This window comes from Cloeon dipterum, chromosome 1 (assembly GCF_949628265.1).
Source record: "Cloeon dipterum chromosome 1, ieCloDipt1.1, whole genome shotgun sequence".
Lineage (NCBI taxonomy): Eukaryota > Metazoa > Arthropoda > Insecta > Ephemeroptera > Baetidae > Cloeon > Cloeon dipterum.
The window spans coordinates 11,924,138-11,951,900 of record NC_088786.1 but is presented as its reverse complement, the minus strand read 5'-3'; the positions used below and the strand labels follow the sequence as shown (position 1 = coordinate 11,951,900).

The window sequence follows — 27,763 nt, the reverse complement described above, 5'->3', positions numbered from 1 at the left end:
CGGGCGGGGGAGTCAGCTCCAGCGTGCACAGCACACGCTGCGCGCCTCTCTGCTGCCGCTGCTGCCTGCCTGAGCGCTGGCTGCGTGGTCGCCCATGCTTGTTTACACAGACCAACACGACAATTGCTCCCTTCGCTAACGAGGTTATCCCTTTTCCGTGAGCATGTTAAACGATTAGCTAAACTGATTTAAGAATGAATAGGTAATCGAGTTACTCGTTACTCTAATCGAATTGCAGCGCCGAATAAAATACGTTGTGCAAACACACACGTAGAGAGAGAGAGGAGCGCGCACGCAGTCGCTGCTTTTGAACTTTTCCATGCTCCCTCATTGATACACTGGAGCGCACCTTTCCTCCCGACGTGTATGTGGCACTACTCATAATGTATGAAGTACTCGAAAAAATAGCACATCTATCTTCTTATATAAATAATATCACATACTAATTGATTAAACGTACTGTGAAACTGCTTTTGTGTTAAACGCTAAATATTATATTATAAAATTTAATTGCAGTAATTTTCTAAAAAATGCTAAGAAGAAATCTGTTAATCTAGAGAAAATCTTACCTATTATTGTGATTAATTATTATCCATTCTAAGATAGAAATTACAGTATCGTTAGTGGGCCGCAGCAGAGCAACTTTGCCCCATTTGTACATACCTGAATGACAAAAATAGAAAAAATGGTAAAAATCAATGCAATATAGAGAGGTGCAGTTCAATGTAGTTTTAAAGTAGCAAATCTTCGATATATACTCAAAAACATTCGTAGACTTACTCAAAAATTCTAAATAATACAAAATATTTTTCTGTCACAATATTAAAAAAACTTCAGCAAAAGTCATGCACTTTCAGATCAAAGTTAAATTACACTAGCCTTTTGCAGCAATATAGCATCTGGACACGTGGACACATTCCTAGTTTGGCAAGGGTCAAAATTGTCATCCGGACCATGCAATAGTTTCCGTTTAGAATTTGAAGCACTATTTCATAAATTCACGAAATGTGCAAGTAATTAAATTTAAGAGTTCAATCGTTACAGAAGATTACATAGAAAACCATACTCCCTGTCCATTGCAACAGTTTAATATTTTCCGGCATACATATATATTATGAAGTGTAAAACGTTTCAATTTCAACAAATCATATTAATTTTAATTAATAAAAATTTTATCTAATTTAGGTAATAATGACCATATTTAATGATATAATTTTTAACTGATTTTACACAAATAAACAACAGATGCTAATGCAAAAGCATTTGAACAGATTAATGGCAGCAAATACTGGATTAATGCTGACAACCTAAATTAAAATCTAATCGCAGCATTCATGAAGGGAAACGCATGTCCTGACAACAACATGACGCTCACCGTAGGCTTTGGCAAACGCACGGATCGACGCGCAGCCGTGTGCCATCAGCCATTTATAGTTTTTAGTCTAAGCGCGCACAGTCCCCGAAATCGGCCACATTAATCGGAGGGCTGTTAAGAGAATTAATTGCCCGCTCGTTCGGCCGTGCGAAGGGATCAGTCCATCAGAGGCGTTTCGGCGCCGCCCCCGATCCGCCGACGCCGAGGAATCTCGCCCTTGCGGCACGCGGCGGCCAGGAGTGGCTTTGGCGGGCGCCACGAGGGGCAGGGGTGCGTGCGCGGGGTTGCTGGGGGCGGAGCGAGTGGCGCCGCCCCCGCCGCGCGCTCCGCGGCTCCTGCCAGCCTGCCGCAAATCAATTGGGGTCGGTGCCGATGGAGCAGCTCACGCAGTTTGTGTCCAAGTCGTTCCAGGGGCCCGAGGCGGGCCCCGACCCGGGCCCCGAGGAGCCCCGCAGCCCACCCAGCAGTCCCCGCAGTCTCCGCAGCAGCCCGGCCAGTAGCAACGTCAGCGACGGCGCCGCCTGGGCCCACGGCAGGCCTAACGGCGCCGCCTCCGCGTCGACGCCACCGCCAACAATGCACGACGCCGATACGGCGCCGACGACTGAACCACAACAAGAGAGAAGAGGTGAGAGAATTTAATTTTGCAAGAGTAGTGCGTGTCAAATTAATTAAAAAATAAAACGGAAATAATTGTTAGAGTAAAAATAATTGTAAACGACGTATTTTATGTTTATATTTAATTTATTTAGCTGTAAATACTTTTTCTACTATTTGAAAGGGCTTACACAAAAACACGTTTTATCTTTATATCAGAGAAACCGCTATGTTTAATGGTTACTATAGGTTCACGGCGAAATAAAAGGAAGCAATAAATATGTGTCGCAAATCATGCAGATTCCATTTTGTGGTTAAATATGATATCGTTTCAGCACTTGTGAAACATGATACATGATTTTTACAAAACAATTTTGTTCCTCCCCAAAATATTAATATTTGGATGACTTCATAAATACAAATAGATAATAGGAACAAACAAATATTGTATATAGCAAATTTTAAATTTTGTTTATGAAGTTATGATTTTTCACGTCCTTAAAAATTATTCAACAAATCGTCAACTTTGTGCGGTTGAATGTTTAGTTTCAAATGATCTTTGTTATTGTTAAGATCTAAGAATACCGTCGAAATATTTTATGAGGTGTACATTAACATCAGATCACTTTCTTGGGAATTATTTTTGAAGCAATAATAAAAAGTAACTCATAACTTACAGACGTGGTTCAACTTTTGAGGAAATCAGAACCTAGATTTCTGATAACGAATCGGTGGCTATGGCTAGAAATACAGCAACATTAGGATGTTTTTCAGTGTTGGTCTGGAGTAAACCTGTTATTTTGTTGTGTCTAATAGCGTCTCAAGCGAAGAATCATGATTCTTCGCTTAATAGCATGTACCATTTACTGGACTGTGTCAAAAAACCTCTAACTTTATCCCAAGCATCCTGTTATAAGAAACGAAACTGCAATTAAGTTATACACCGATGGTGTCCAATAAAATGATTAATAATAATAATAGCGTCTCAACAAAATAATTTTGATTTTTTGGCGATACGAAAAGTTTTTCATGGGAATACGGATTTTGAAAGGATCTCATTTTTTTAATAAAAGAGCGATACCGAAAAATCTATCAATTTAATTGAACGATTTAACCGTATAAGTGTTTAAAACCAAACTTCGACTGACTACAATTTTTAAGGGATGATATGGTAAAGAGTAAACTATAAAGAAAAATACATTATGGTCGCATGCACACATTTAAAGTGTCAAAGTCCGCCTTGAAGAGGGAGGGAAGAGGGAAACTGTGCCGCAGACCAGTTCAACCGTGCGGGTGGCATATTGTTTCACTCTTTCACGACGCGAAAGTGAAACTGATATTTTTCATGACACTGCTTTTCTTAACTTTGTTAACTATGATTAAAATGGTGATTTAGAAAAAAAATACTATGAAAAGGTTATAAAAGATAGTATGGTTCACACAAAAAATAGGTTAATAATTAATCTTCACTTGAGGGCTCCTTCATAACATTAGAAGCCACTACTCTTTGAGCATGGCTGCAAAACCCTTAATTTTTTCGTAACTTTTTAACATTACAGACACAAATTAATGTCTACCACTGATATTAAGGTGCGAATGATTTAAAAAAATTTTGTGCCTTGAATATGAATCCAGGTTCTCGTTAACTTATATAAATATTTAATTAATCTCTTAAGCTTCATCATTGTGGTGTCCTTCTCTATCCCGATAGCAATTCCAGAATCAAATTGGAGAAAAATTCTATGACAATGGCACTTTATTATTTGAGATTATAATATTTTGGTTATTTTAAATGCATTCAATGCTCCTGGCTGTTTGCAAACAATTTATCACTGTTGCGGTCGCACATACAAACACATTTTTGTCAAACTTCAAAGCTCCAACTTTGATTAACTCTTCATTAAAAACCAAGCACACTATGTATATATAATTTTCATTGTTATGTATCACATATTCTTGTTTATTCTTACTCTATGTAGTCAAATACAATAATACATTATACATAAAGGGGATTAAAAGAGCATTGCCACTTTCCAGTCCTGTTAATTACATCAGGAGGCGTTTTCAAACCTTCAATAATGTAGGTAGAGACATGATCGCGTGGTATTTTTAACATATTTAACCAAACGTCCAGCTCACACGAGTATTATTAGCCGTTCAGCACAAAATCAATGACACAAATTCTCACGCACTATGCTTGTATACAATACCATATATGATGGAGGCAATTGATGGGACACAGAGGCAGATATATACTTCGGATTGCAACAAGAGAACAATAAATCGTGTATGGCCTCAAAATTATTGCATGCGCGGACGAGAACAAACGCGGCCGGTGTCGGTCAAAAAATGCACACGGAGATGGGGAGGCGTTGCTAATTGCGTCGTTTAATGCAATCAAGTGGGTGCAAATCAGCGGAAGGGAGCACCCCAAGGGTTGCTTTATCGAGCATTTGTTATTTTCGCGTAAATAAAAGCGCTCAGAAGAACGGTCTCCGGGTCGGCAGGCCGGAAGCGTAATCAAATCTTGGTGGCGGGGGACATGCGCGTGCAAGCAAGTGTAATCCATTTATGCTGATTGAACGGATCACTTGGAGTGAGCCGGCGTTATTATCGCGTACATATACGCGCCGCGAGCAGGGGTGGACACACCAACACATGCACACTCCGTCTCTCTCCAGCAGCAGCTTTATTCGACGCAATTGCCGCCCTGGGAATTGGCCGCGCTGCTTGCTTTCTTGAACAACTTCTTGTTCTTCCCCAAAGTCACACACACACACACAGCACGCGGAGAAAGAGCAAATAGATTGAATCAAAACACACACGCCCTGATGCTTTGATTACTGCCTGACGTGAAAGCAGTTGTCTCGCTCATTGCAATTAAGGGGCTACGCACAAAAATAATCGAGGGTGATACTGGGGTAAAAGAGAGATTTGACAGATAAATCCTTTCTTGCTCTTGCCTCCCTATTTTCTTGTATGTATTTTTTCAAACCAGTTTACTAATATGTGTCAAGTGGTAACAAAATAAGAAATTAAATATCGCCTTTTAATATTCGCAAATTTAGAGGGACTTAAACGCGTCAAAATTTACCTGCTACCTGTTCAAAGTAGTTATTTTGATGCAATTTTCACGTGTTTGTGTTTTTATTAACTTAAATATCGATAATTTTTTTCTCTTCCGCTTGCTTATAAATTTCCTGCCGATTTATGCATTTTAAATAAATTTAATTTAAATGTACCAGCTAGAATTATAGAAAATGATGCAATTGAAAAAATATCCCTTTTATGTATATAAAAAATATGTTTTCTTTTAAATGTGTCTGATATTGATATTGTCTGGAGAAATTGAATGTAGCTTCCTCTGTGTGTATTGAGCTGTTTGCCGTTTTTCTACAGAGAAGGTCCTGCTCTTCTAGTTTCGGTTACTGGTGTGTTGCATCCATAATTCATAAAGAAACTGCATTTAAAAGCTCCCGACAATTATGACAATCTCACGTGCTTCATTGACATTTACCAAGTGTTTAAAATAAAGATAATTTATTTAAAAACAACTGGTTATTTATATTAAAAAATGGAAATTAATGATTTTTTTATAAAATATACAGTATAGAGATGTTTAATCTCTTGACCACAACATAATTAAAAATATATACTCTATAATTTAAAGCTTATTTAAAAATCACTGCAAATTTCTGCTTACAGTTGACGATGAAGGCCATTTTGAAGTTCAGTTAATATTTATTCTGATATATATTCCTTTATTTTTTTAACTTCTGCTCCGCACATCCCGTGGGCTGAGCTCACTGGGTCCCAATAACACAGCCGAGCGGATAGCATGGGGCCCAATGTGGCCACCCTTTCGCCTCCCGCACCGAGGTTTTTTTTTCATTTGTCACTTAAGCCACTGGAAAGTTGCAAAAATATGCAAGTGGCGAGTCGGCACTGGTGCACCTCCCTATCCGTTGAGCTATTTGAGCATTTTGAGTCAGAAACAAAAATGTAATAAAATAAAAGTAGTAAATAATTTCAACACAAAGAAAATGCATGTTGCAAAGGGGAGAAATTATTTTTAATTAATTTAATTTAACAGAGAGAAATTTTCTTAAACGTGGCAAACAAATCTAAAATTGCAACAATCTTTCACTATAGGCCTTGTATAATTTCAAAAGCTAAGCTCGAGAGTGCTCCAATTAATTTTCAAGTAATGCTTCGCCAGTAATTTTCGCCTGCTGGAATTATCTCGCTCTCCGCCGCCTTCACATTCCTCGCAGCTGACTGACAAAGCGCAATTAAACCGGAGAGTCGGCAGCAAAAAGCGGTCGTTGCAGTCGCGAGGCGAATTACAAGAAAATTAATAACTCAATTAATTAGCAAGAAAAGCGCGGAGCGAGTTAGCGGAGCTAAATTTGTCAAGCAGCCCGTGCAAATTTTATTAGCAGCCACCGTGAGAGGGTTTAATTAGCCGTGTCAGTCGATAAAGTTCTCTCAGTCAAAAGAGTGAATGCTCACGTAGAGCAGCGACGAGAGAGAGAGAGAGAGAGAGAGAGAGAGAGAGAGAGAGAAGCAGACAGATGAAAACGATCGGCGGCGGCGTCAATTTAGGAAATGGATTCTTGGCTGACGCATTTACGCAGTACGGAGCCGGCTTGGATCGGCGGCGGCGGCGCTTCATTAAACTCTCTCAATAAAATTTACATCTCCCCGCGCGCGTCAACGCTGTAATATTTGTATATGCGTGTTGTTATATGGCGAAATAAAAGGAGAGCGAGGTGTCGGTCGGTCTGCCGCGGGGTTTGCGCCCCTTGCCTGGTTGCTGCCCCCGGCGCGGGGTGCACAACCAGCAGCTAGGGGTAGAAACAAAAAAGCGGCAGCGGTAAATTGACCGCGGAGCGTGTGCGAGTGAGAGCGGGCGGGCGAGATTTTTATCCGCGGCGTGTGTTTTATCATTGCTAATTCAATTTGCCTTATTTTATTCTGATTCCGACGAGCGGCATAATTCGATTTGTCCGCTCTCCGCCTCGCTCTCTGGCTGAATTTCAAATGAACTGCCGCTCCGCCCGCCAGCCGTTTTCCTGCTCGCTCTGTTTTCCTTTTAAATTGAATAAATAATCGCACAATAAATAAAAATCCCCCAGTATGCGCTCTCACATAGGCTGCGTATATGAGAGCAAGCGAGCTAGAGAGAGGAAAAGATGCTTTGCTCAAGCACGGCCCAATAAATAAGAAGCGATCGCGCCTCCGCCAGGCACGCCTCTAAATTATATTAGCCCGACGAGCTCGAGATGAATTCCAGTGAGATTTCAACGGGGGTACTTGCGTCACTGCAAATTTATTATTTCACCCCCCTTGCCAGCCACAAAATATCAATTTTCGGAAAATTAAAAACTATCGTAAAATTCATGGTCTTTTGTGCTGCTTAAAAGGATCACCGTGAAATAAGTTTGGTAGCTGCTGTGATGAGCAATTTTATCAATGAAAGCGGGCAATTTTCAAATATGGAATACGCTATTCTGTAATTTTCAACTAATTGGAAATTAATTATGATTCGAAAAAAATACGATTTAATAATCTACAGATGAAAAAAAATTGATAGCCCAAATATTGACAAAATAGCTGGAACGAATATCTAGCTAGATATTTTGGACCAGTTGGCATGTTTTTAGGCTAAAATTGTCATTTTCAGATATGAAAAGGGTGAAATTTTTATTATTTTCGGTGCAATTAATTATTCTTTGGAGCGAAAATTAAGCTAAACATTTAATTTCTAGAATATACATATCTTTTCTTTTTTTGAATTCCGTTCTTTTAATTTTTTCATGACATGACTTTAAAAAGAAAAATAATAAACGAATAATAAGTTTATATAACCGAGGAATCATGCAAAATTTACTTGTTAAAGCCATTACTGGAGCATGAAGAACCATGAAGTAAATAATAAAGAAGGTTTTGTTTAATGCAGGAAGTGCATGGGAAAACAAATGTCACACCGACTGCACATTGTCAAGTGCATTTCATTTTCGGTCCTTTCCGGCAAGCGGCGGTCGCCTATTCCTGTTTTTGGACCTGCTCTCTCGAATTTGACGTTTAATATTTTGCACTGCTTCGCGGGGGGCTCGACGCAGTTGGGGCGGCGGACAGCGTTTTAATCATTTTGACGCTTCGCACTGCGAGTCGGCGCAGCGTCGTGTCGCCGAGTAATTTTCCAACAAAACTGACGTGAAATATCAACCCTGCCGCGGCTGCAATCCTGGGATAACTTTTTCAAACTGATTTACATAGCTTTTTATCTGGTTTTCCACCGCAGCTTTGTTTCACCTAACCTAAAAGCAAAAGAGAAATTTTCGAAAATAATATGAGAAATCGCAAAGTTTGTTTTATAAAACTGGTAATAAGAATTTTGGCAAATGCTCAAATTTATTAAAGTATTTTGTCTATTATAATTGCTCGTGTAGGTTTTTATCGATTTTTAAAAGCATGTTTGTTCTTTTGAAAATCATAAAACAGATTTATTGCGATATAAAACCAGCAGGAAGTGCGTGGGTGAAATGTAAATCCCCGCCGACGAAAGTTTGGCTAAATTTGAGCTTGCGGCGTGCTATGTACACACAGTCGAAAATTGGTGGTGATAAAGGAATGACTGAACAAAATATTGGGCAATCAAAGTGCCGTAGACAATAAGCTCGCAGCAGCGCAGCTTTGATTCAATGCGCCGCAATCTGACTGAGCGCGAGGGGGGTTGCGAGCAAAACTAACCCCTGGAAAATGTTTAATCGCCGTTCTCTCTGCAAATTGAGTCATGCAGAGCGAGAGAGAGCGTGTTTGTAATCAAATTAGCGGGAGATTTAAAGAGGCTGTCAATGAGTTTCTTGTTTGCACACCATTAACCCCTGGCTCAGAGGGATGAGCCAGCCAGGGGCGGCCGAGGGAGGGGGTTGGAATCGCACAAAAGCTGCGCGCGCGAATTAATTCTCGTCCCTCAAGACGCGCGCACGAGAGAGAACGGGCGAGAAGGGCAATCTCTGAACTAGCTGCGCACAGCAGCACTTAACTTCATTAATTAATTCACTTTTCTTTCCCTTATTTCCAACCCGCTCGCTCGTCTCTCATCCATCACGCCGCCGCCGTAGGCTCGTTTCAAAAGACACCGACTTAATTACAAATTGGGAAAACACCATCCTCCGAGTTAAAACTCATTCTGTGAGTATTTAAACTTTACTGCTGCGTATTTTGGTCGTTAAATTTTGTCTCTCCTATAAAATGATTTTAAAAATATCACATAATTATTTTCTCAATTTTCCACTCTAAAAAAATATTTGTGCTGCAAAACGTTATTCAGGACCTGGAGTCAAACCCGTGATTCTATTATCAGGAACCGCGGTCACTGGCAATGACGAGTCGCTTTAACCTCTCGACTATGGAGTTAAGGGTATAATATAGAAGAGGATTTTTCTCTTGTTTGTTGCCAAACCTGTAGGGAATATCCCTTTCTTCAAAAGGTGTCATGCGCATCAGCATTTTTTGCCCTCCGGGCCCATTCTATCGAAACCTTTACCGCAAACAATGATTTCACAATAGTTAAAAATATCGAAAAGTTTACTTACTTTCAAAAGCAATTTTTCTATAAAAAATTAATATTTCACAAGAAAGGTTTCAAAAAATTTATAGCCGTGCGATTTCAAAATATTTACAGCTGGTCCAGGAATAGTTCAAATGAGGAAATCTGAGCCAAAAAAGAAATCAATTAAATTTTCACTTTTGAAATAATGTTTATCCGTTTAAAGTAATTTAATTTGATTTTCGTTTTCAGTGACGATATATCTGGATAGTGAGTATTTCAGGACAGGAAATGGAACCGATTGATTTTCGTTTTCAGTGACGATATATCTGGATAGTGAGTATTTCAGGACAGGAAATGGAACCGATAGGATTTCTAACTGTTCCTGAAATTTCAGCAGGACCAGATAATTTCATCAGAATAAGACAAGACAGGATTACATATTTGTTTTGCAATTTCATGAAAACCACCAGAAAAATTTCAAGGTGAAAAATCTTTAGTGTCGTATTTACCGAGATTGGCGGAACCGATTTTGGTTCCTATAGTATATTAAATTAAATCTTTTTACGCTAAGGATGAAGAACAATCTGTAGCAAGATTGAATCTGAAATCACAGTGCACGCACCAAAAAATTGCAGATGAACGATGGCGCCATCTGTTAACGACCCCAAAACTCTAACAATAAGTTATTTCACAACAATGTTGAAATGACTGAAATATCTTTTATTCAGTTATTTTAAAACTGGATTAAAAATTAAAATAGGTTAAATTTAAGAAGAAATGTTAATTTCAAGCATAGCAAGTTCAGCTATATCCGAAAAACTATTGGCCGACGCCTTTTTGTCTTGAGTTATATAAAAGAAATAATATATAGAATCACTATTTTCAAACTGCTACCAAAACAGCTCCTCGCTTTTCACCTACCTCGCACATACAAGAATTAAGTTAAATCCAGTCCGTGCAGGTTGGTAGCAATTTTAATAATAAACAGTACAACACATTGGTGCAAAAACTGAAGCAGAGCGTGAGGACACACACAAAACGCTGTTTGCATACTTAATTGCGCTTAATTCGAGTGCAAAATTGAATCGGCTTGTTGTTGAGCGAGTCGAGCAGACGGGCACGGCAGATCCGTTTCCAGCTGAGTCTTCCGCGCCTGCTCGTCGTGTTTGCCGGAAAAATTTGCCGCGGATTTGCAAATTGGCTCGCTGGCCGACTGTGCGGATCGTTCCGCTCAAATTCAGTTAGGCGCACTTTTTGCCGTGATTAAGTGCATGCGCCGCTGATTACGCCGGCCACCGTGTGTATGTATCAAACACAAATCCTAATGTGCAAACACACGGACGACATCAGCGAATCGCGCATAACTCGATTTGCGTGCGCCGCGTGCATTTTTAATTCGTAAACTGCGGCGGAAACCTGCCAATTCAAACAAAAGCGTCGTGCAGACTGAAACTGATGCAAATTTTATTTTACTGCTACCCCATTGAAAATTAGTCAGCGACACGTCAATTGGTTTTGTTTGGTTTCATTCAACCAACGAATTGGTAATTTGAAGAGAACAGTTTGCTTGTTTGATAATTTTTTACAAAAATACCATGAAAATATTTCGAATAATTTTAGTTAAAGATCCTAAAAGCTATATAGGAATTCAGATTTTTCTAAAAGCTATATAGGGAAATAAAAATTAGGCTTACACCACATTATGTGTGGGTTTTTTTAATCAGCGTGGGCGGCCAAAAACAAAAATTTGAAGATATTTTAGTAATTACTCGTGCAGGACAGCAAGTCCTCGGGCCTCATCAGTAGTAATTAACCTATTAAACAATATAACGATAGAATGCACTCGTTCCTGAGCAGTCAAAAAAAAAAACAGCAAGTGACGAAATCATGTGAAACTAAACATGAAACCCTCCTTGCGCCATATATCGTCCCCTTCAAAAGTTCACAAACCCATTAATTCCACCATTTCTTTGAGATATTTTAATGTTAGGAGGACAATTTCTGTCTTAAATAAAAAAAACCTAGACGGAGGTGAGGTAAATGAAGCCTAGTGATATTTTAACATCCATGAATTTAAATTCAACAATGAAAAAAGACAAAAGCCAATAGATCCAAGAAATATAATTTAGCTTAATTTTTTTAATGTTTATCGTTGGATCTCTTTTATATTTATTTTTGAATTCATCTTTTGTTCTGGAAATTAGCCAGCAGGGGTTGCTACTTATCCTCTTCTGTTAGGCAGATTATTTTTGACTACAATTAAAACACATTCGTTAATGTGCGTGTTGCAGAGCGGCGGCCGTCTGGTGTTTGTTCTCCACACGGAGATGCGGGACCGGGGGGCCTGGGCCCATCTAGCAAAAGCAAGCAGCGACGGAGCAGGACCAACTTCACGCTGGAACAGCTGAACGAATTGGAGCGACTGTTCGATGAAACGCACTACCCCGACGCGTTCATGCGCGAAGAACTTAGCCAGAGGCTTGGCCTTAGCGAAGCTCGAGTGCAGGTACGGCTTCGAACCTAGGTGCGGAGCTGATTGTAAATTCGCTGTGTTGCAGGTTTGGTTTCAAAACAGAAGAGCAAAGTGCAGGAAACACGAGAGCCAAATGCAGAAAGGTGAGGACTACCAAGGTGTGTGTTAAACCAATCAACCAAAATTGCTAAGAAATTCAATAAACCCAGAATGCGGGGGGATATGATTTGTAAAATGTTTTCGCGGAGGTTATGGCGTGAACAAGAAGCGTTCTGATTGATTCGAAACGAGCATTAACACGCGTCGATCCTTCCGCTCCTACTCGTCGCCTCCGTTGAGTGAGCAAGGGCTGCTCTTCGCGGCGCGCCATTAAACGTATAGCCGCGGGCATTTAATTACACTAATGAGCGCCACTCGAGACGATTAATTAAGTTGATTGCTACTCAAGCTGTGTCTCTAAACGAGGAGCGATTGCATTTACGAATTCCCTCGCTCACCAATTAAATAAAACTTTTAATTAAATAAAATTAATAAGTATCAAAATTTCTCCGTATTAAAAATTAGTATATTTGTTTCTTTTGTTGCAGCAGGCATAATGTTAAGTCAAAGTCCTCCGGTGTCGACGCCGATCGAGCCGTGCAGGGTGGCGCCCTACGTCAGCGTGCCATCGCTCAGGATCGGCCAGGCTGCCTACGACAGACTGCCCTTTGCTGCCGTGGCAGCAGCAGCGGCCGCTGCCTTCCCAGCTTTCGACAACGCTATCCTCAGCGCTGCACACCAGGTATGTTCCTCAAATATCCTATATTTAACTTTTAAATTTGAGGGAAATATTCGTTTTAATTAAATTGAAAATAAGAAAAAATACTATTTTGTTAAAAATTATTTGATCGAATATAATGGCAAGTTCTCTTTTGCAGGAAGGAATAATATATTTTATCTTTTATAGTATATGTCTATTAAAAAATCACATGAAATAACAATAATGCCCATAAAAACAATGCAATTTCAAATTTAGCTATTTTGCGTTAAAGTAAATAAAAAAGAAGCCCCAATATCAAACAACAGAAAATTGATTTAGGTCACTATGAGAATTACCTTGCAATTCAAATATTGTGATAGTAGATAATCTGTGGATTATAAAAGTTAATTAATAGATTTCTATCACCAAATTAAAGAATCAGCGAATTTAGTTGTGCATTGAAAAACATATTTTCTCCCTTTTTTTTCTCAGTACGCAGCGGCCGCGGCCGCCCTGCAGCATCAGGGGCAAATTGTGCCCGTGTCGAGTGGCCCAGGGGCCCCCAGCGCCGTGCCTCCGGGTGGTGTCTCGCCGTCGAAGAGCCCTCCACTGAGCGGCGCCCAGGCCACGAGCTCGGCGCCGCCGCTGCTCTTCTGTCCGCCGCAGTATCCGCTCGGCCTGCAGGCGGCCCTGGCCGCCGCGGCCGCCCAGCACGAGCGGCTGCTGCTGAGCAAGAACTCGAGCATTGCAGACCTGCGGCTCAAGGCTAAGAAGCACGCAGAGGCGCTGGGCCTGCCGCAGGAGAGGGCCGCGTGAGGCCCGCGGACCCGTTTCAGAATCTGTGAATCTTACTGCTGGACTCGTCGCCTAGTGCACCAGGATCTCAACATTAATTTTACGTTGCATAAAGAAATTTGTTGTTTGCGCGGAAATTCCGCTGGACGAGCTGCGATTGGTGTGCACGTCCGGCAAAAAGAGACAAAGTGGCGAAAATGGAAATATCAAATGCATCTCTTTTCTGCTTAAAAATCTTAAAAAGAAAACCGCATGTTATGAACATTTTTTGTTTTCTTCGGCAAAGTTTATTCATTGGAAAATGAATAAATAATTTATATACTTAGGAAACTAAAAGAAAATATTGATTTTATTTCCACCTAAACAACAAAAACGATTTAAATCACGAAACTGACTCCATAGTATTTTTGTTTTTAATCCTTTCCACTAAAATTTTTAAAATGGCGAATGCAGTGCACCTCCACAAACTTCCAGCAAAGTGAGAGCACGAGAACACAATATGTATATTTGTTGAAAGCAGATACAGTGCGGGAGAGACAGAAGGAATATAAATAAAGTGGTCGGCGACCGTTGAGCGAAATCCAATTACCCTCCATTAATTAGAGCGGCGGCCGGACGCATCCCCTCCACCACCGCACCCGATTGTTTTTGCAATTCAAAGTTTGTCCGCTGTTGGAGCCAGGCTTAATACGTGTGTCGCGCGCGCGGGTGACAGGGGCGGAATTATTTGCGAGCGCCAGAGACGAATGGCCGCAGCCCCAGCGCTGCAGATTCAATTTCACCTCTCGGCTGAATAATTGCGCTGCAAATCGCATTTGATGCTGCGAGCTGCGAGGAGTGCCGTGCCTGCTCCAATCCAAATTATCCCGGGGCAAACGTAACATAGTAACACGTGTTCCACTTAGCTGACGGCAGAATAGCTCTGTCGGCTGGACGTACTTTTCCATAGCGGTGCAGTCGTCAATGCGTGATTGAATTGCTTTCCCGTGTCGCAACTTTGATATCAGAGCTGTTCGCGAAAAGCAAATAAATTATTCACCCCAGGGCTGTTGGAAAAATATAATAAAATTAGATCGATTTTGCTCGGGGAAAAAATTTGCGGAGGAGGCGGCGGCGGCAAAAATCTGGAGGCGCAACGCGTCCATCGTAACTGGTCAGCAATAAATACGGTCCGCGTGGCAGACGCACCCCATATTCTCGGGGCACGAGTCGTTTTTTCGTCTCGTAGAGATAATCGCGAGCTAATGGAATTATATGGAGCGCAAAAAATAGCGTTGCGCGCGGGGTCCGGCATGAGTGCATTTTGGTTGATTGCTTGCTCTTAATCCGCCACTGACACCTGTGAATCCCCCTCAGACCTCCTCCGCTGCTGCTTTATTAATGAGAAAGTCTGCGAGTGTACACTAGTCGAGAGCTTTTTATTCGACTCCGCATCCGTATAGCAGCCCGTCTCATGTCGGCACGTCCCATCCTATGTTCCTTTACCTGATTAAAGCCCTGCCCGCTCTGCTTCGCATTACGCGATCGCTAATCGATTCAGTTTCATTTCCGGAATTATTCCGACAGCTATAAAAATGTTTCACTGGGAAGTACAGGGAAATAACAATAGATTTCTTTGTATTAAATTGACCTAAGAGTAACCATGGCTTGCACCTGACACTCTTAAATTCTTCGTGTCTATACGCATGCGTGGCCTTGCAGGCTGCCCCGGAAGTGCTTAGGAGTGTCGGGTGCAAGCCCTGATACAATACAATGATTAAACACTTTTAATTTTTTGTGATTCATTAAAATTTTAAAGAGACACGTGACAGACATTTATAATCTTCACCCCCTCCCTTCCACATATTTTTTTCGGGAAAATATGGTTGACTAGCTTTTGAGAAGTTCCAAAATATATTAGGAGTGATTGCTCAATTTTCTAAAAAAACAATGAGATTTTAATCGAATTAAAAATCTATTTTTCATGCTTAGCAGCAATCTCTGCTGACAATAGGTAATTTAAACCACGCTCCGACCGGCTTTAAAAATATACGCTATATTTAAGCTCGAATTAAAAAAAAAATACTCACCATCAGCAAAAAGTCATGTTCTAAATTCTAAAAACAAGCCATTGGCTGCGCCCATTTTATTCGTTCGCGATGTTATTGGGACACGCAGTTTCCAAATTGTGGGGGAAAATATATTATTTTCTTTGTACAATCTATTTTTAAGTGCTAGTAGATATAACAATACAAACTTTGTTTACCAAGAACGAACTCGTTTTCTAGCCCTTTCCCAAAACCACCTATTATGAATTAGTTTATCTTAAACGTTGAACGTATTGCCACGCAATTTAAATAACAATTTATTATTGAATTAACAGAGTAAAGCTCTTCAAAAAATAATATTATTGCTCAAAAAAAAAATAAAAATAGAGATATATACGAAAATAATGCATTAGATAAATAATATATTTTGGTTTTAAATGCACTCTGTCGCATAATGTTAACATTTTTAAAAATATTTGGGTGATACTATGACAATGCAAGGTTTTAGTTATGTAGTCTAAAAACTATTTTATCCCAAGACACCCGCTTCAAATCGTAGACGCATTTCATCGCCCTGACCATCAAAGCAAGAACCTCTAGCAGGTAAAGAAATACTGAGCTTCTTTGTGTGAAATCATGAGAAATACTTTGGTTGAATGGGGGAGGAATTCTATGAGGACATAGGATGAATGTTGAAATATTTCAGCTCAACGTGTGGGGGTGAAGAAACGGTTGCTTACTATTGTGCTTTTTAGGGGTCGTTGGCTGGCCACGGCACAGATATATAAGGTGCAGCAAGGGGAAAAGGATGCAGTGTAGGCCACCTGCAATCGTTGGTTCAGTTCTACATAAGCAGCAGGCCGATCTACTCCTCGCGGACAAGCTATTCCACGACAATTAATTTAGTTTTTTTGTAAGTAATCACTGTTTTTATTCTACCATGTGAGACAGCAATTTAGACTGCGTTTCAGGCGAGGAGCGGAAAACCAGTAATGGCCACCTTGCAAGTACCTCATAGAAACAAACATCGCAAGAAAGCAAAAGATGCATGGGCCAACAGCGTTCTCATACAGTCATATGTCGTCGAGGACAAGGAACCCAACTTGAAATTTATAGTTTATTGCAGGAAAACGTTAAAACCAGCAGCTATATTTGAGATTAATACAGAAGTCATGAAGAGGCATTCAGCTGTTTTCAATGGTCTTGGCAAGTGTAGAAGAGTTGTCGGATTTTTCGAGAAACGTTTGGAGAATATTTTCATCTACAAGACAGTTTTAGACTGCCTCCACTATGATAATCTGGACGCCATCACCTCAGCGAATATAATACAAGTGTTCAAAATGGCGCTAAAACTTAACTTGCGATTCCTAATTGCAAAAACGAAAAAACTCATTTTAAAAGTGTGCCCAATAAAGGACATTTTCAAGCTCTACGATTTCATGCTTTGCAAGAAAATGTTCGTGGACTTCCCGTTGCTGAGGAAAAGGATGTTACACGCAATCTTGCGTAAAATTCACGAATTGCCGAACAAAGTGTGGTGCAACGCCAGCAGACTTATGGTTAGGGAAATACTGGCACAGGACAAGTTAAACGTGAGCGAATTGAACATGCTGGAGGCTCTTATTCTTTGGGGCAAATCCGAAGTTAGCAGACGTGGCTTGACAGGTGAAGATGTCCTTCGCGAGGCGATTTATGAAGAGCTGATTGACGGAATTAGATTCATGTCAATGACACCAGACCAGTTCGCTATCGCGTGGTCAGGTTTTCTCATGGAAGATTACGTTTTAACAGCTGAGGAAATCAAATCAATAGGTCTGGCTATGAGCTCGTCTTGCTATTTTAAACTACCTGAACTTTTTAGCATAAAAAGAAGAAACGAAAATGCTGTCCAAGAACTCAAATGTACCTGCGTATATTGTAAATGTTACTACGATAAGCTTGCTGAAAGCTACTCGGGTTCCTTAAATGACACGCACAATGTTGTTTCTTTCGGAGCTGATTCAGATAGTGCTGATTCAGATAATGCTGATTCAGATTCAGATAATACTGATTCTGATTCAAGTTAAAGTTCTGATGTCTGTAAAAAGTAGGATATTTGATGTGACACCAGAACAATATTTTCAATCAAACACTGGTAAACAGGACATTCGTTAACAGATTAACGAAAATATGCATAAAATATAGAAGCCGTGTAACAAAAAGCACAGAAATAATAACAGATAGTAATAATAAGATGATTTGCATTTAATTTGACCCAAACATCCAATATGAATTGGTTTTGAACCTATAATTTATGGAAAATATATTTTTAGGATTGGATCGCCAAATGCCGACTACCCTTGTCGCTTCGCGTCCACTTTTATCCACTTACAGACGGTGGCGGAGCGATCAGTCGAGTGCTAGCGCCCAGCTTTTTATGGCGTTTTATTAAGACAAGGAGTGATATACAACTGTTTAGGCATTACACGCGCGCTCAAACTGCATTGGATTGCCGCTTAACGGCCCTTTAATTCAATCTGCCGCGATCCAAAATTCATGACCGGCCATAATTCTGTCTAGCCCTATGATATATGCTGGGTGCCGCGGGATGGGGGTTGTTGCAATCCAAGAAATATCACCCCTCGCCGACGAGTGCGAGTGAGAGAGCGGACCACTTTCTCCTCTCACCCACTCCCGGAAAACACGGACTAAACCTTTTCCACTTATTTATTATAGGCACCACATTTTACTTGTATTGTACTCTAGTGTTGTGCAAACACATAATCAGGATAAAAATTTGTTTTCGTACTCTTCTTCAATGATGATTAAAAAATTTAATTTGTTTTTTCTGGATATATTTTTGCAAAAAAAAAAATACAGATTTCAACTCGAATAAACAGCACAAAAATAATTTATGTGGAATATTCTAAGAAAATTTACAATGATACTTAGGAATGTTAGGTTCAGAAAGTGGTCGTTTTTGAGTTGAACTTTTAAACAATTAAACATCGGATGCTATAACATGCAGTTATCAAATGAGGATCTAAAATAAACATTGGATTTTTCTCAATTTTTTTTTCATAAATTTACCAAATTATATATTCGTGGCAATTGGCAGTATTCGACGAGATCTATCTTAAACTGGATCCTCAAGTACTAATTAAAGTAATCCTCTGAGCTTAAGCGGGGTCCAGATTCGTACGACGCGTAGATATAGCGTCCGGTGGAGTATGGCGCGAAAAACGGTCACGTGAAAATGCGCGAAAAGAAGCAACTTTTGGTCAATTTTTTGACATAATTTGCATTACTTGTACTAAATTGTTTCTTTTGGATCGTTAAAAACAAACTCTTGACACTCGTACGGCAATCCAAAGAGCTTTTAGCTTCCCACATTTAGACGCCATCTTGAATCTGCGCAGTCGAACCAATTTTATCGCAAATCTGACCCCCGCTGCTGAGCTTCACAATATCACTCCTTTCTAAAGCATATCATTTTTACGGCTGCTTGATACTTCTGTTTTCTGCTATTAATCTTTGTATCAGATGAATAGAAATAGAGCTCATAAAAATAGTTCCGACAGTATTTTTTGTCTTACATTTCGTTTTTATTCCTATATGCTGGTTTTCAGAACAGGGACGGTTTATTTTTCTGATATCCAGCCAGGCTAGCTCACAGGTTGCAAAGAAAATTATTTATCAACTTCATCGAGCCAGAGCATTATCCACAACTAAAGTTGCCGACAATAATGCGATAAGAAGAGGAGAGCACCCTGAGCGAGTGGTGCTGCGTTATGGTGGCGATGCGCGCCTCGCGGAATCGAATTTGCGCATGCAGCTTCCTTCCCTAATTGATCTTTCCAGCCGGCTGGCTCGCGCGCGCACAAATTACAGCCAATTGTCAGCGCAGCGTCATTGAATTGCAAATGCGCGCACAGAATGGTGCGCGAGCAGGCGGGCGACTACACCGCCGCGCGAGTAAGCAAATACGGTTTCATCGCGCACATTTAAATAGCTAACATTACCATTCTTTATGAATTATTAATCTAAAGCTGCGCCACACACACCATTCAATATTGCTCAGAAAGCAAAACCTAGGGAGACTCACAGAATAGATTTCAATATTTTGATTTATGCTGCTTTTATTTTATTAAAAAGTTTGTTTAACAACTTTTATTTGTTTTTTTCTCTTTTAAATGCAACTCACGTAGACACTTCTTCTTCAGAATAATATATTTGCATGTACGCGGAATATTTGGAAAGTACAAAAGGAAATGTAGCGTGCTTTAAGAGATCAGCTCTAAACTGTAGATTATTATCCGACCAAAGAAATCCGAACTTTTAGAAAATGTCAATCTCATGTGCTTCGCATTTACTGGCTTAGTTAGGCTGAATGTCTGTACCGTGTTGATGTCCTCAGGATAGACGTTCTGCACCAATTCCAAAGGCTCTCCTGCCTCTAGCCTGCACTCCTCACCAACAAAGCCTCCTTGGAACTGAATCTTCACTGCGGTGACTGGAGGCACATCAGTGCTGAATTCAATATCAACCCATTGGGGAAGACCCTGAAACAAAAAAGAGCAAATTTCAGTAAAGATGAATACAATATTTTTGTGTTAATAATTTTCTGTTTTAATAAAATTTGATCTTGTTGCTTTTCAAGTTATGAAATTAAATTGAGGGACTACAGATAAGGATAAAAAATCAACTAACAAAATTGGCACGAGGATCATTAGTCTGACAGCTCAAATTGAGCAACGACCAGTTTCCTTAGCTGCTCTTGCAACTCGAGTTCGAGTTCTTCATTACAGGTGTTGGTTAGCAGAGCGTATTCATGGGCCAGTCCAACGTTTTCAGCCTGAGCAAAAAAGTCTGAAGAGAATGAAGCCATTAGCTGCATTCCACTCTTGGTGTCAGCACCATCTTTGCAATTCTGTAGGTGCGAAAGGACGTCTAGGATGAGCGGCAGGTCAGCGCTGGAGACAGTCAGGGTGCCGTCAGCCCAGTTTAAGTCCACCCTGTTGCCTGCCACCGCAAAGGCGGCCCTGACGCCAGCACGTACAGCGCCAAATGCGCGGTGAGCACACTTCTGCGAAAGCAACCTACACACTTGATCCAGATCCATGTTTGTTTCCCACTGCCGGGAATGCAGTTTTCTACCAAGCGGCCTGAAGCACGAGGTTGTAAAAAATTGTTAAGACTAACAGACATGAAATAAATATTTTTCTAGAATATTTTTCAGAGAACTATTATTATCTGTTTTGGTAAACTTAACCAGTGACGCGGAATAAAAAACAATAATTTAACTGGAAAATCTGGCTCATTTGCTAGCGATAAGTGTTTTAAAAAAATATGAGCAAATGATTTATGAGAGTAAAAAAGATAGCACAAATCAACTAGGTTCAATACTTCAATTCATACTCAATAACGCATAAATAAGGCGTGTTTTACCTCAATTTTTAGTGATAGGATTACCTTAGCCACTGATATCTTTAATAGGTTTTTAGACTTTTAAAATTTCCCGCCTTTTTTGAAAACAAAATTAGTTTTACAATTCTTAATGAAATTCAACGGTATTTTTTTAGCTTCAGTTTTCCGAAAGAAGATTGGTAAGGTGCAGAGAATGCTTGTATCACATTTTAAAGTCCTAAGAATTTTAACAAAAATATCTTCCATTTTTTGACCACAAAAATTAACTTCTCACAGTATTAGAATAAAAATGGCTATAATACAACTATGTAAAAAATGGGTAATACACGATTTTTGAGACTCAAGAAAGTGTACCTGTCTTCACAACTTTGTATAAGAGGGTGGCCTTGTCTGTATTCAGTGACTGGGTCGACAGAGGTGGGAGTCAAAAAATACGTGATGTCCAGATCGACACTGGCAACGTCAAAGGGGAACAGCCCCAGTGGCAATTCCATAGAGAAGACGCTGCTACTGCTTGGAACGGTACTCAGCTTCAGCATCTGGCACTGTAGGGTCGTTGGGAGGCTCAGCTCACTGACCTTGAATTTGGCCACAACCTTGACAACTTCGCCGACCTTGAGCGTGTTGGTCAGCTTCTGGTTATAGGTTTGGATAGAGTCCTTGCACGTTAGACACAATACAAGATTCCAGTTTTGCTCGAGGAAAACGTATTTGGAATTGTTGAGCACCAGCACGTCAAAGGCGCAAAACTCAGGTTCGAGAAGGTCATGCACTTTGACCTGCAGCCGAAAGGTGTCTTTCAGCATTTCAGCCGAGCCGATCACAGCAAGTTCTTTAAGTTTGGCGTTTTCCTCTTTGATGGCACGCTCAGTCTGTCGGATCAGCTCATTCGTTTTGCCAATCTTATCCAACAGTCCATCTGGTTTATCCCGTTGCGCATTCGTGATGCTCCCCCGATCAGCAGCGAGGTCCACTTTGTACAACACACCGTGCAGCGTCAGCGCCAAGGCAACATTTTCCTCAAGGCAAGCGGCGGCCACGCATCCCCGGAGGTCCAGAGGCTTGGACTGCTGCCCCACAGTGATTTTGGATGAGGAGAGCAAGTCTGCCACGAAGAACGAGTCCATGGACACCTGGCACACCACCTGGCTCTGCACGCAAGGCACATCCGTCCGCTTAATCAGTCCGCCCTCGGCCTCCATCACCGTGAGAACTGCAGCGTCCGTAAAAGCCAAGATGGCACTTCCGTCCTCTCTCGCAAGAGCTATGTGCTCAATTTCGTGTAAAGTAGACACCTCAGACACTCGCCTCTCGCTTTCGTCCGGGACGAGGGGGCAAAAATAAACAACGTTGCCGCCGAGCTTAGCAAATGCCACGTCACAGGCAGTGTCACTCAAGTCAAAGTCGGGACACAGCAGGGACAGCAGCTCCGAAGGACAAACCTCGCTCTGGAACACGTTGAGGAGACATTTTCCTGGCACAGTTCGGCTAATGACGAGACTCGAGTGCTCCTGCAAAGCATCCATGGTCACTGTGAATGTAACGAGTTTTACTTTCTCTTCGGTCGAGGTTAAACCGTAAAAGACATTGGATATGCTGCTGCTACAGACGGCCAGAAAGCCAGAGGCCAGTAGGGTCGGTTGGGACTGATTGGGCTCGTCGTCTTGAAAAAGGTCTTCCACCACCACTTCTCTCCATTCGTAGAGGGAGCCTTTGCTGTCCAGCAGCAACACAATGTCTGAGTCGTCATTGCCGACTACTTGACAGATATGTGACACATTTAGCACAGCAGGCTGTCTGTGTTCGAGTTCTTCGAGGTCAGCTCCGGTGAAGACGAAAACGTGGCTGCTGTTCCAAATTAGCAGGTGAATGCCGTCCCCATGAGGCAGAATATGCACGCCTGTCAGAAGGTCGAACTCTTCAGGCAAATGGCGCAGTTGAACAACTTGCACACACCTTTCTTCATCCATTTTGGTTACTTATAAGTGAAAAAAAAGTATGACAGTTAGTAGGAATTGAGCGTGATAACGTGTAGAGCAACAAGATCAAATATTTCTAATGGTGGTTTAGAGGAAATGTTAATTAACTATTTATTGGTACCTGATCTGAATTCCAACAGGTGTCTTCTTGTCCATCAAACATAAATTTTTTCCCGTATTCCTTTACATTTCTGTTCAGAGTGGAACTGACCCTGCAAAATACACCCATTGAAAATGTACATACATAAATCCACAATTGTGTTCAGAGTTCAGATACAGAAAATAAGAGAGGCAAAGCAAAATAGACACCTGCAGTTAAACTGGGTCATCGTCAAAATATTGGACATATTTCCTAATTTTTCTTCAAGATTGGCAGGTATCCTGGAACAAGCGACAAAATATTTTATTATGAATTTTACTACGTACATACATAGATTTGTAATGTATAATGTTACAAACGCATTATACAATGATCAAATCTGATATCTGATCCCAACAATTTTGTTATTTTATAATAAGTATCAAAATAAAACAAAATATACATAAGCAAAATTATCCAAAAAATAAAACGCGTCTCTCTCATCGAGGTTATAATATTGTTGATCAAAGAAAATATCACAAAATACTCACCATAATTTGCCGGGCAACTTCAGAGAAAAGAGGATAAAAAACTGATCGCAATGCGTTTGTGTTCGTATATTTACTACATGCGTGCGTACCAGGTGTGACGAGACTGTCGAGCACACGAGAGCGGGCTCGCTGGGTGGTAAGGTACCCTGTGAGTTTTCTTATAAATGAGTGGGATGATGAATGAGGAGAGGAAGTTTCATCTGGAACTTAGCTTTCCCTGTTTTATTTTTAGAGCCGAATTGAAGGTTTTTACTCTTTCTGCTCCTTAATCAAATCTTAAAGCACTTTAAAGGCTATCCATTGAAGCAAATTATTCTAAATTGCTTGGTAAGCATTTTAATATATCATCCCGCATTAGGTTTTCCCCTATTTTCACTTTCACTACGCTCCACGCTTTTGATAAACTTGGCGCGACAGTAGCGCCCCAATAGCGATCTGGAGAAATGAACGTGACCCATCTGTTTTTTATTTGTTTTAATCGACGGACAACAATTATTCGCAAATCATACCACTTTTAGTCACTTTCTCCACATCAAACGCGTGATCAGCTCGCACTCCTTCGTTGCCAAACACGTGAAATATAGGGTGAGAGACGTACATGCCCAAATTAATGCTGAAATCAGGGCTTATAGTGTTTATTGCGTCCCCTTGTTGATTTTGCTCTTTGCGCACTTCATTTTTTCCTCGCTGCTGATTATTTTCCTTTGTTTGCACTGACAATGAGTCTGTAGTCTGTGTAGTGAGGAATTTATTTTTGGTTTCTATTTTTAGTGTGATTCGAACTGTCATTGCATTTTAATTGAATTCTCTTGCTATTTTGCGTAGATATGGCATGAGGAAAATTTGATCATTGCTTTTGCTAATTTTGGATTTTAACAATCAGGAAGATTAATTTAGATTATGCAACGTCAAGGAAAGACAAAAGACTGTGCAATCTATTTGATTATACTTTATCTCTCCCAGGTTTGAGGATGGGGAACGCATCAAGCAGCAATTCCAGGGAGAGACATAAATCTGGCGATAGTTTGCCACCTTGCTCTCCAGGAAAAATCGACGGAAATGCTTTCACATTCGACCGAAAACCCCCAAACCGAATCCAAATCGCGCAACAACACTCCAATGATGACGAAGCACCCTTTTTCACAAAGCCTTCGCCCACATCGTCACACCCTCAGGTTGTCTTCACCAAAAGTAATCCCAATGTTGTGCAGAAATATATGGTGCCTTTGATTTTCCAGGACCCTGAGTTCCAGATGGAGACGAGGCAGCGGTCGGCCACCGTCTCTGAAGGATCAAACCACAACAAAGGAAAGAAGACGCTGCCGACGGTGTTTAAGTGGGAGGGAGGAGGCAAGCAGGTCTATGTCAGCGGCACTTTTTCCAACTGGAAAACTCTGCCTATGGTCAAGAGGTATTGTTGATTTTATCATGGTTTCTTCAACATGACAATTAATTTATTTTCGCGAGAATTTCACTGGCTTAGGGGGTTGTAACTTTTTCATCAAAGATCAAGGAAATGTTATAATTATAAATAAATTCTTGTGTGTTTAGTTAATTAAAAAGAAAATATAACGGCACAAAAGGTAACTCAAATAAGTTGTAGAGTTGTGGATGAGCTGAAAAATTGTCAAATTTAGTTGGGAGGTTTCTTACTCCTCTGAACAATCAATAATGCACAAAATGATGAGAATCAGTTAAACAGGGAAATATTTTAAATATATTTGTATAGTATGTATGGATAAAATTACATCACGAGGTGTCTAATAATTATTCTAAACTATGGAACATTACATGTCCAGGAGAGTATTATCAGCTTTTGCCTTGTCTAATATGACTTAATGCATTATTGTCATTGTCACTAAGAAAAAACTTGACAGCAATCATTGATCATTTCTTAATACCATAATGTCTGAAACTTTGAACCTGAAGAAAATTTACTTTTTCTAATTCATCGTTGCATTTAAAATTTCAGTCAGGGAGACTTTGTAACAATTGTCGATCTGCCGGAGGGAGAACATGAGTACAAATTCCTGGTGGATGGCGAGTGGAAACATGACTCAGGAAAAGTAAGTTTATTAACAAATACAAAATGGACAGCTCTAAAGTTTAAAATTCAGACCATCACCACCAACAGCAAAGAAGGCAAAGAAGGCAGCAAAACCAACCTCGTGTATGTGAAACACTCTGATTTTGAAGTGTTTGAAGCTCTAGCAATTGATAGCGAAGCTTCTGAGTCACATACGCAGAGTGAGTTTAAGTCAGCAAATTTATTCCAGCACTTAAAGGGTGTAATTTTTGAATGGTCTTGTAGGTGAATACTCTCAAGATATTCCTGTGAATAAGCCTTGGGAAAAAGTGCCATCGCCTCCTGTTCTGCCTCCGCATTTGTTGCAGGTCATTCTCAACAAGGACACTCCTCTTTCTGTAAGTGGTATCACTTAAAATTCATTTCATCAACTAGGCATTAATATAGTTTACCCCTGTTAATTCGATTCTGGCTCAGAATTCATTTGAGGTAAATAATTTCCCTGAAAATAGGATTTAAAAATTGAATAATAATTTTGGGATCCTATATAAAAGTACCATTTTATTGAAATTGTGATTTTTCTACTGTTAGTTATCTTTAAGGGCAAATTAAAAATATTTTGTTGTGAAACAATTTTAGTTCAATGCATATTTCAAATATTTGGAACTATGAAGTGATAAATAAAAATGGTGTAATTTGATTCTGAAATAATTATCCCTTTTGGTGTATCTCTGCCTCCATAACTATACTATACAAACATTAATTGAAATTAAAGCCCGCTCCAGCACGAGAACTACTTGCACTTGATGATGTACAGTGTTGCAAAATGTTCAGGCTTCAAACCTCTAAAAGCCAAAAATGCAAACAAATGATGGAGCAAACTTGCAATCGTTAGCTCTTTTTTACACGTTTTCTTAACATTTCCCGTGGTGTATAGAATTTATTGTTAATGTAGGAGCGCCATTGCTGGGTTGGCCAAAAGTCTGAATATTCCTCTTTACGTCTCATTATATTCAGACTAACAATAAGTGGCAAAAGTGTTGAGCAGAAGTCAGGATTCAAAGTAAGATTAGAATTTCTTATAGAAAAGACTGGTCTCGCACGACCCTCTTTGTTTAAGTCTTTTAACTTTCAAAGAAATTTTATTGCGGGTCAGCAGAGAGCAGAGCCCATACATTTCCATTTTGAATACATTACATTATCAATTGGACAAAGGGAAAAGATCAGTCAGCTCAATACGACACTAAAAACGTTAGTGTTAATTTATGTTTAATATCACTGCAGTTTTATTTTACACTCATATTCGGCATAAAATTGTTCCATAAGCGATAGCAGATGATTGAAAGCACTTTTCAGGTACTTTTACACTTTCAAACCTGCAATGTCCTAGAAATTTTTATCAACCTACGTGAAAAATAAATTTAAATGAAAATAACATCCTTACAGGGAATAAGTTTATTGGATAAGTGCCACGATTGATTTTGTAAGAAAGGTCAAGGGCCGTGTCGCTAATCCTCCAAACGCACTTTGATTGATTGCAGTGTGAGCCGACCTTGCTTCCTGAGCCAAACCACGTGATGCTTAACCACCTGTACGCGTTGTCGATCAAGGACGGCGTGATGGTGCTCAGCGCGACACACCGCTACCGCAAAAAGTATGTAACCACTCTGCTCTACAAGCCGATCTGACTGTGAACTTGGCGCAGAATTTCGGAAAGAGGAAAGAAAGAAAAAAGGGTTTTATGAAAAAGTAGGCGGGCCAAATTGCGTTGTTGGTGATTGATTGATTGATTTATTGAATGAACATATTAGCTGCAACGGCCACGGGACTTGACGATCGGCCGAAAAGTATACACATACTTATTTTCTAATGTACTATTTTGTTCTGTACGCATGATTGGAAAATGCCGCGTGATGTAACGTCTGAGAGACCACATCTTCAGTCAAAATGTTACCAAGCATTGAGTGTGCGTTTCTGGATTCTTTTGGCAAATTTAGTGAGTTCGCTGGTTCATTTCCACTACTTTGTGATTTTTAATTATGGATCAGATTTTATTTGATTTCTCTTTATGCTTCTGTTGCAAACAAGTTCCATTATTGAAATTATAGTGAATAAACTAATCAATATAATGTTTGAATTTCAACTTGCGTGTTTG

General features: G+C 40.1%; 3 protein-coding genes across 4 annotated transcripts; 2 read left to right on the top strand and 1 right to left on the bottom strand.

The window, feature by feature from the left end:
- Window positions 1-1,747: 1,747 nt before the first annotated feature.
- LOC135934873 (short stature homeobox protein 2-like) lies at window positions 1,748-13,857 on the top strand. Its single transcript, XM_065476890.1, has 5 exons — window positions 1,748-2,003; window positions 11,825-12,039; window positions 12,092-12,164; window positions 12,594-12,787; window positions 13,238-13,857. Exons 1-5 carry the CDS (start codon window positions 1,748-1,750, stop codon window positions 13,559-13,561), a joined length of 1,062 nt encoding a protein of 353 aa, XP_065332962.1. The 3' UTR covers window positions 13,562-13,857.
- Window positions 13,858-19,967: 6,110 nt separating this feature from the next.
- LOC135945373 (uncharacterized) lies at window positions 19,968-23,311 on the bottom strand. Its single transcript, XM_065493010.1, has 5 exons — window positions 23,262-23,311; window positions 23,074-23,164; window positions 21,328-22,951; window positions 20,257-20,711; window positions 19,968-20,108 (listed from the first exon to the last, which is right to left on the bottom strand). The coding sequence occupies exons 3-4, from the start codon at window positions 22,941-22,943 to the stop codon at window positions 20,276-20,278; spliced, it is 2,052 nt and encodes a 683-aa protein (XP_065349082.1). The 5' UTR covers window positions 22,944-22,951; window positions 23,074-23,164; window positions 23,262-23,311; the 3' UTR covers window positions 19,968-20,108; window positions 20,257-20,275.
- A 684-nt stretch (window positions 23,312-23,995) lies between these two features.
- On the top strand, window positions 23,996-27,751 carry alc (5'-AMP-activated protein kinase subunit beta-1). 2 transcript variants are annotated; one of them, XM_065493029.1, is made up of 7 exons: window positions 23,997-24,167; window positions 24,546-24,757; window positions 24,821-24,993; window positions 25,555-25,648; window positions 25,700-25,829; window positions 25,894-26,006; window positions 27,150-27,751. In XM_065493029.1, the coding sequence occupies exons 2-7, from the start codon at window positions 24,554-24,556 to the stop codon at window positions 27,294-27,296; spliced, it is 861 nt and encodes a 286-aa protein (XP_065349101.1). In that variant the 5' UTR covers window positions 23,997-24,167; window positions 24,546-24,553; the 3' UTR covers window positions 27,297-27,751. The 2 variants fall into 2 exon arrangements, with proteins under 2 accessions (XP_065349092.1, XP_065349101.1); XM_065493020.1 differs by having other exon boundaries at window positions 23,996-24,167; window positions 25,555-25,829.
- Window positions 27,752-27,763: the final 12 nt, after the last annotated feature.

Excerpts from the sequence above, each read along its gene's own strand:
- alc (XM_065493020.1), top strand. The coding sequence starts at position 24,554 with ATGGGGAACGCATCAAGCAGCAATTCCAGGGAGAGACATAAATCTGGC. Across the intron at positions 24,994-25,554 it reads ACTCTGCCTATGGTCAAGAG|TCAGGGAGACTTTGTAACAA; the intron begins GTATTGTTGATT and ends TTAAAATTTCAG. Across the intron at positions 26,007-27,149 it reads ACAAGGACACTCCTCTTTCT|TGTGAGCCGACCTTGCTTCC; the intron begins GTAAGTGGTATC and ends GATTGATTGCAG.
- LOC135945373 (XM_065493010.1), bottom strand. The coding sequence starts at position 22,943 with ATGGATGAAGAAAGGTGTGTGCAAGTTGTTCAACTGCGCCATTTGCCT. Across the intron at positions 20,712-21,327 it reads ATACAAAGTTGTGAAGACAG|GCCGCTTGGTAGAAAACTGC; the intron begins GTACACTTTCTT and ends CTCGTGCTTCAG.
- LOC135934873 (XM_065476890.1), top strand. The coding sequence starts at position 1,748 with ATGGAGCAGCTCACGCAGTTTGTGTCCAAGTCGTTCCAGGGGCCCGAG. Across the intron at positions 12,040-12,091 it reads TTAGCGAAGCTCGAGTGCAG|GTTTGGTTTCAAAACAGAAG; the intron begins GTACGGCTTCGA and ends GCTGTGTTGCAG. Across the intron at positions 12,165-12,593 it reads GAAAGGTGAGGACTACCAAG|CAGGCATAATGTTAAGTCAA; the intron begins GTGTGTGTTAAA and ends CTTTTGTTGCAG.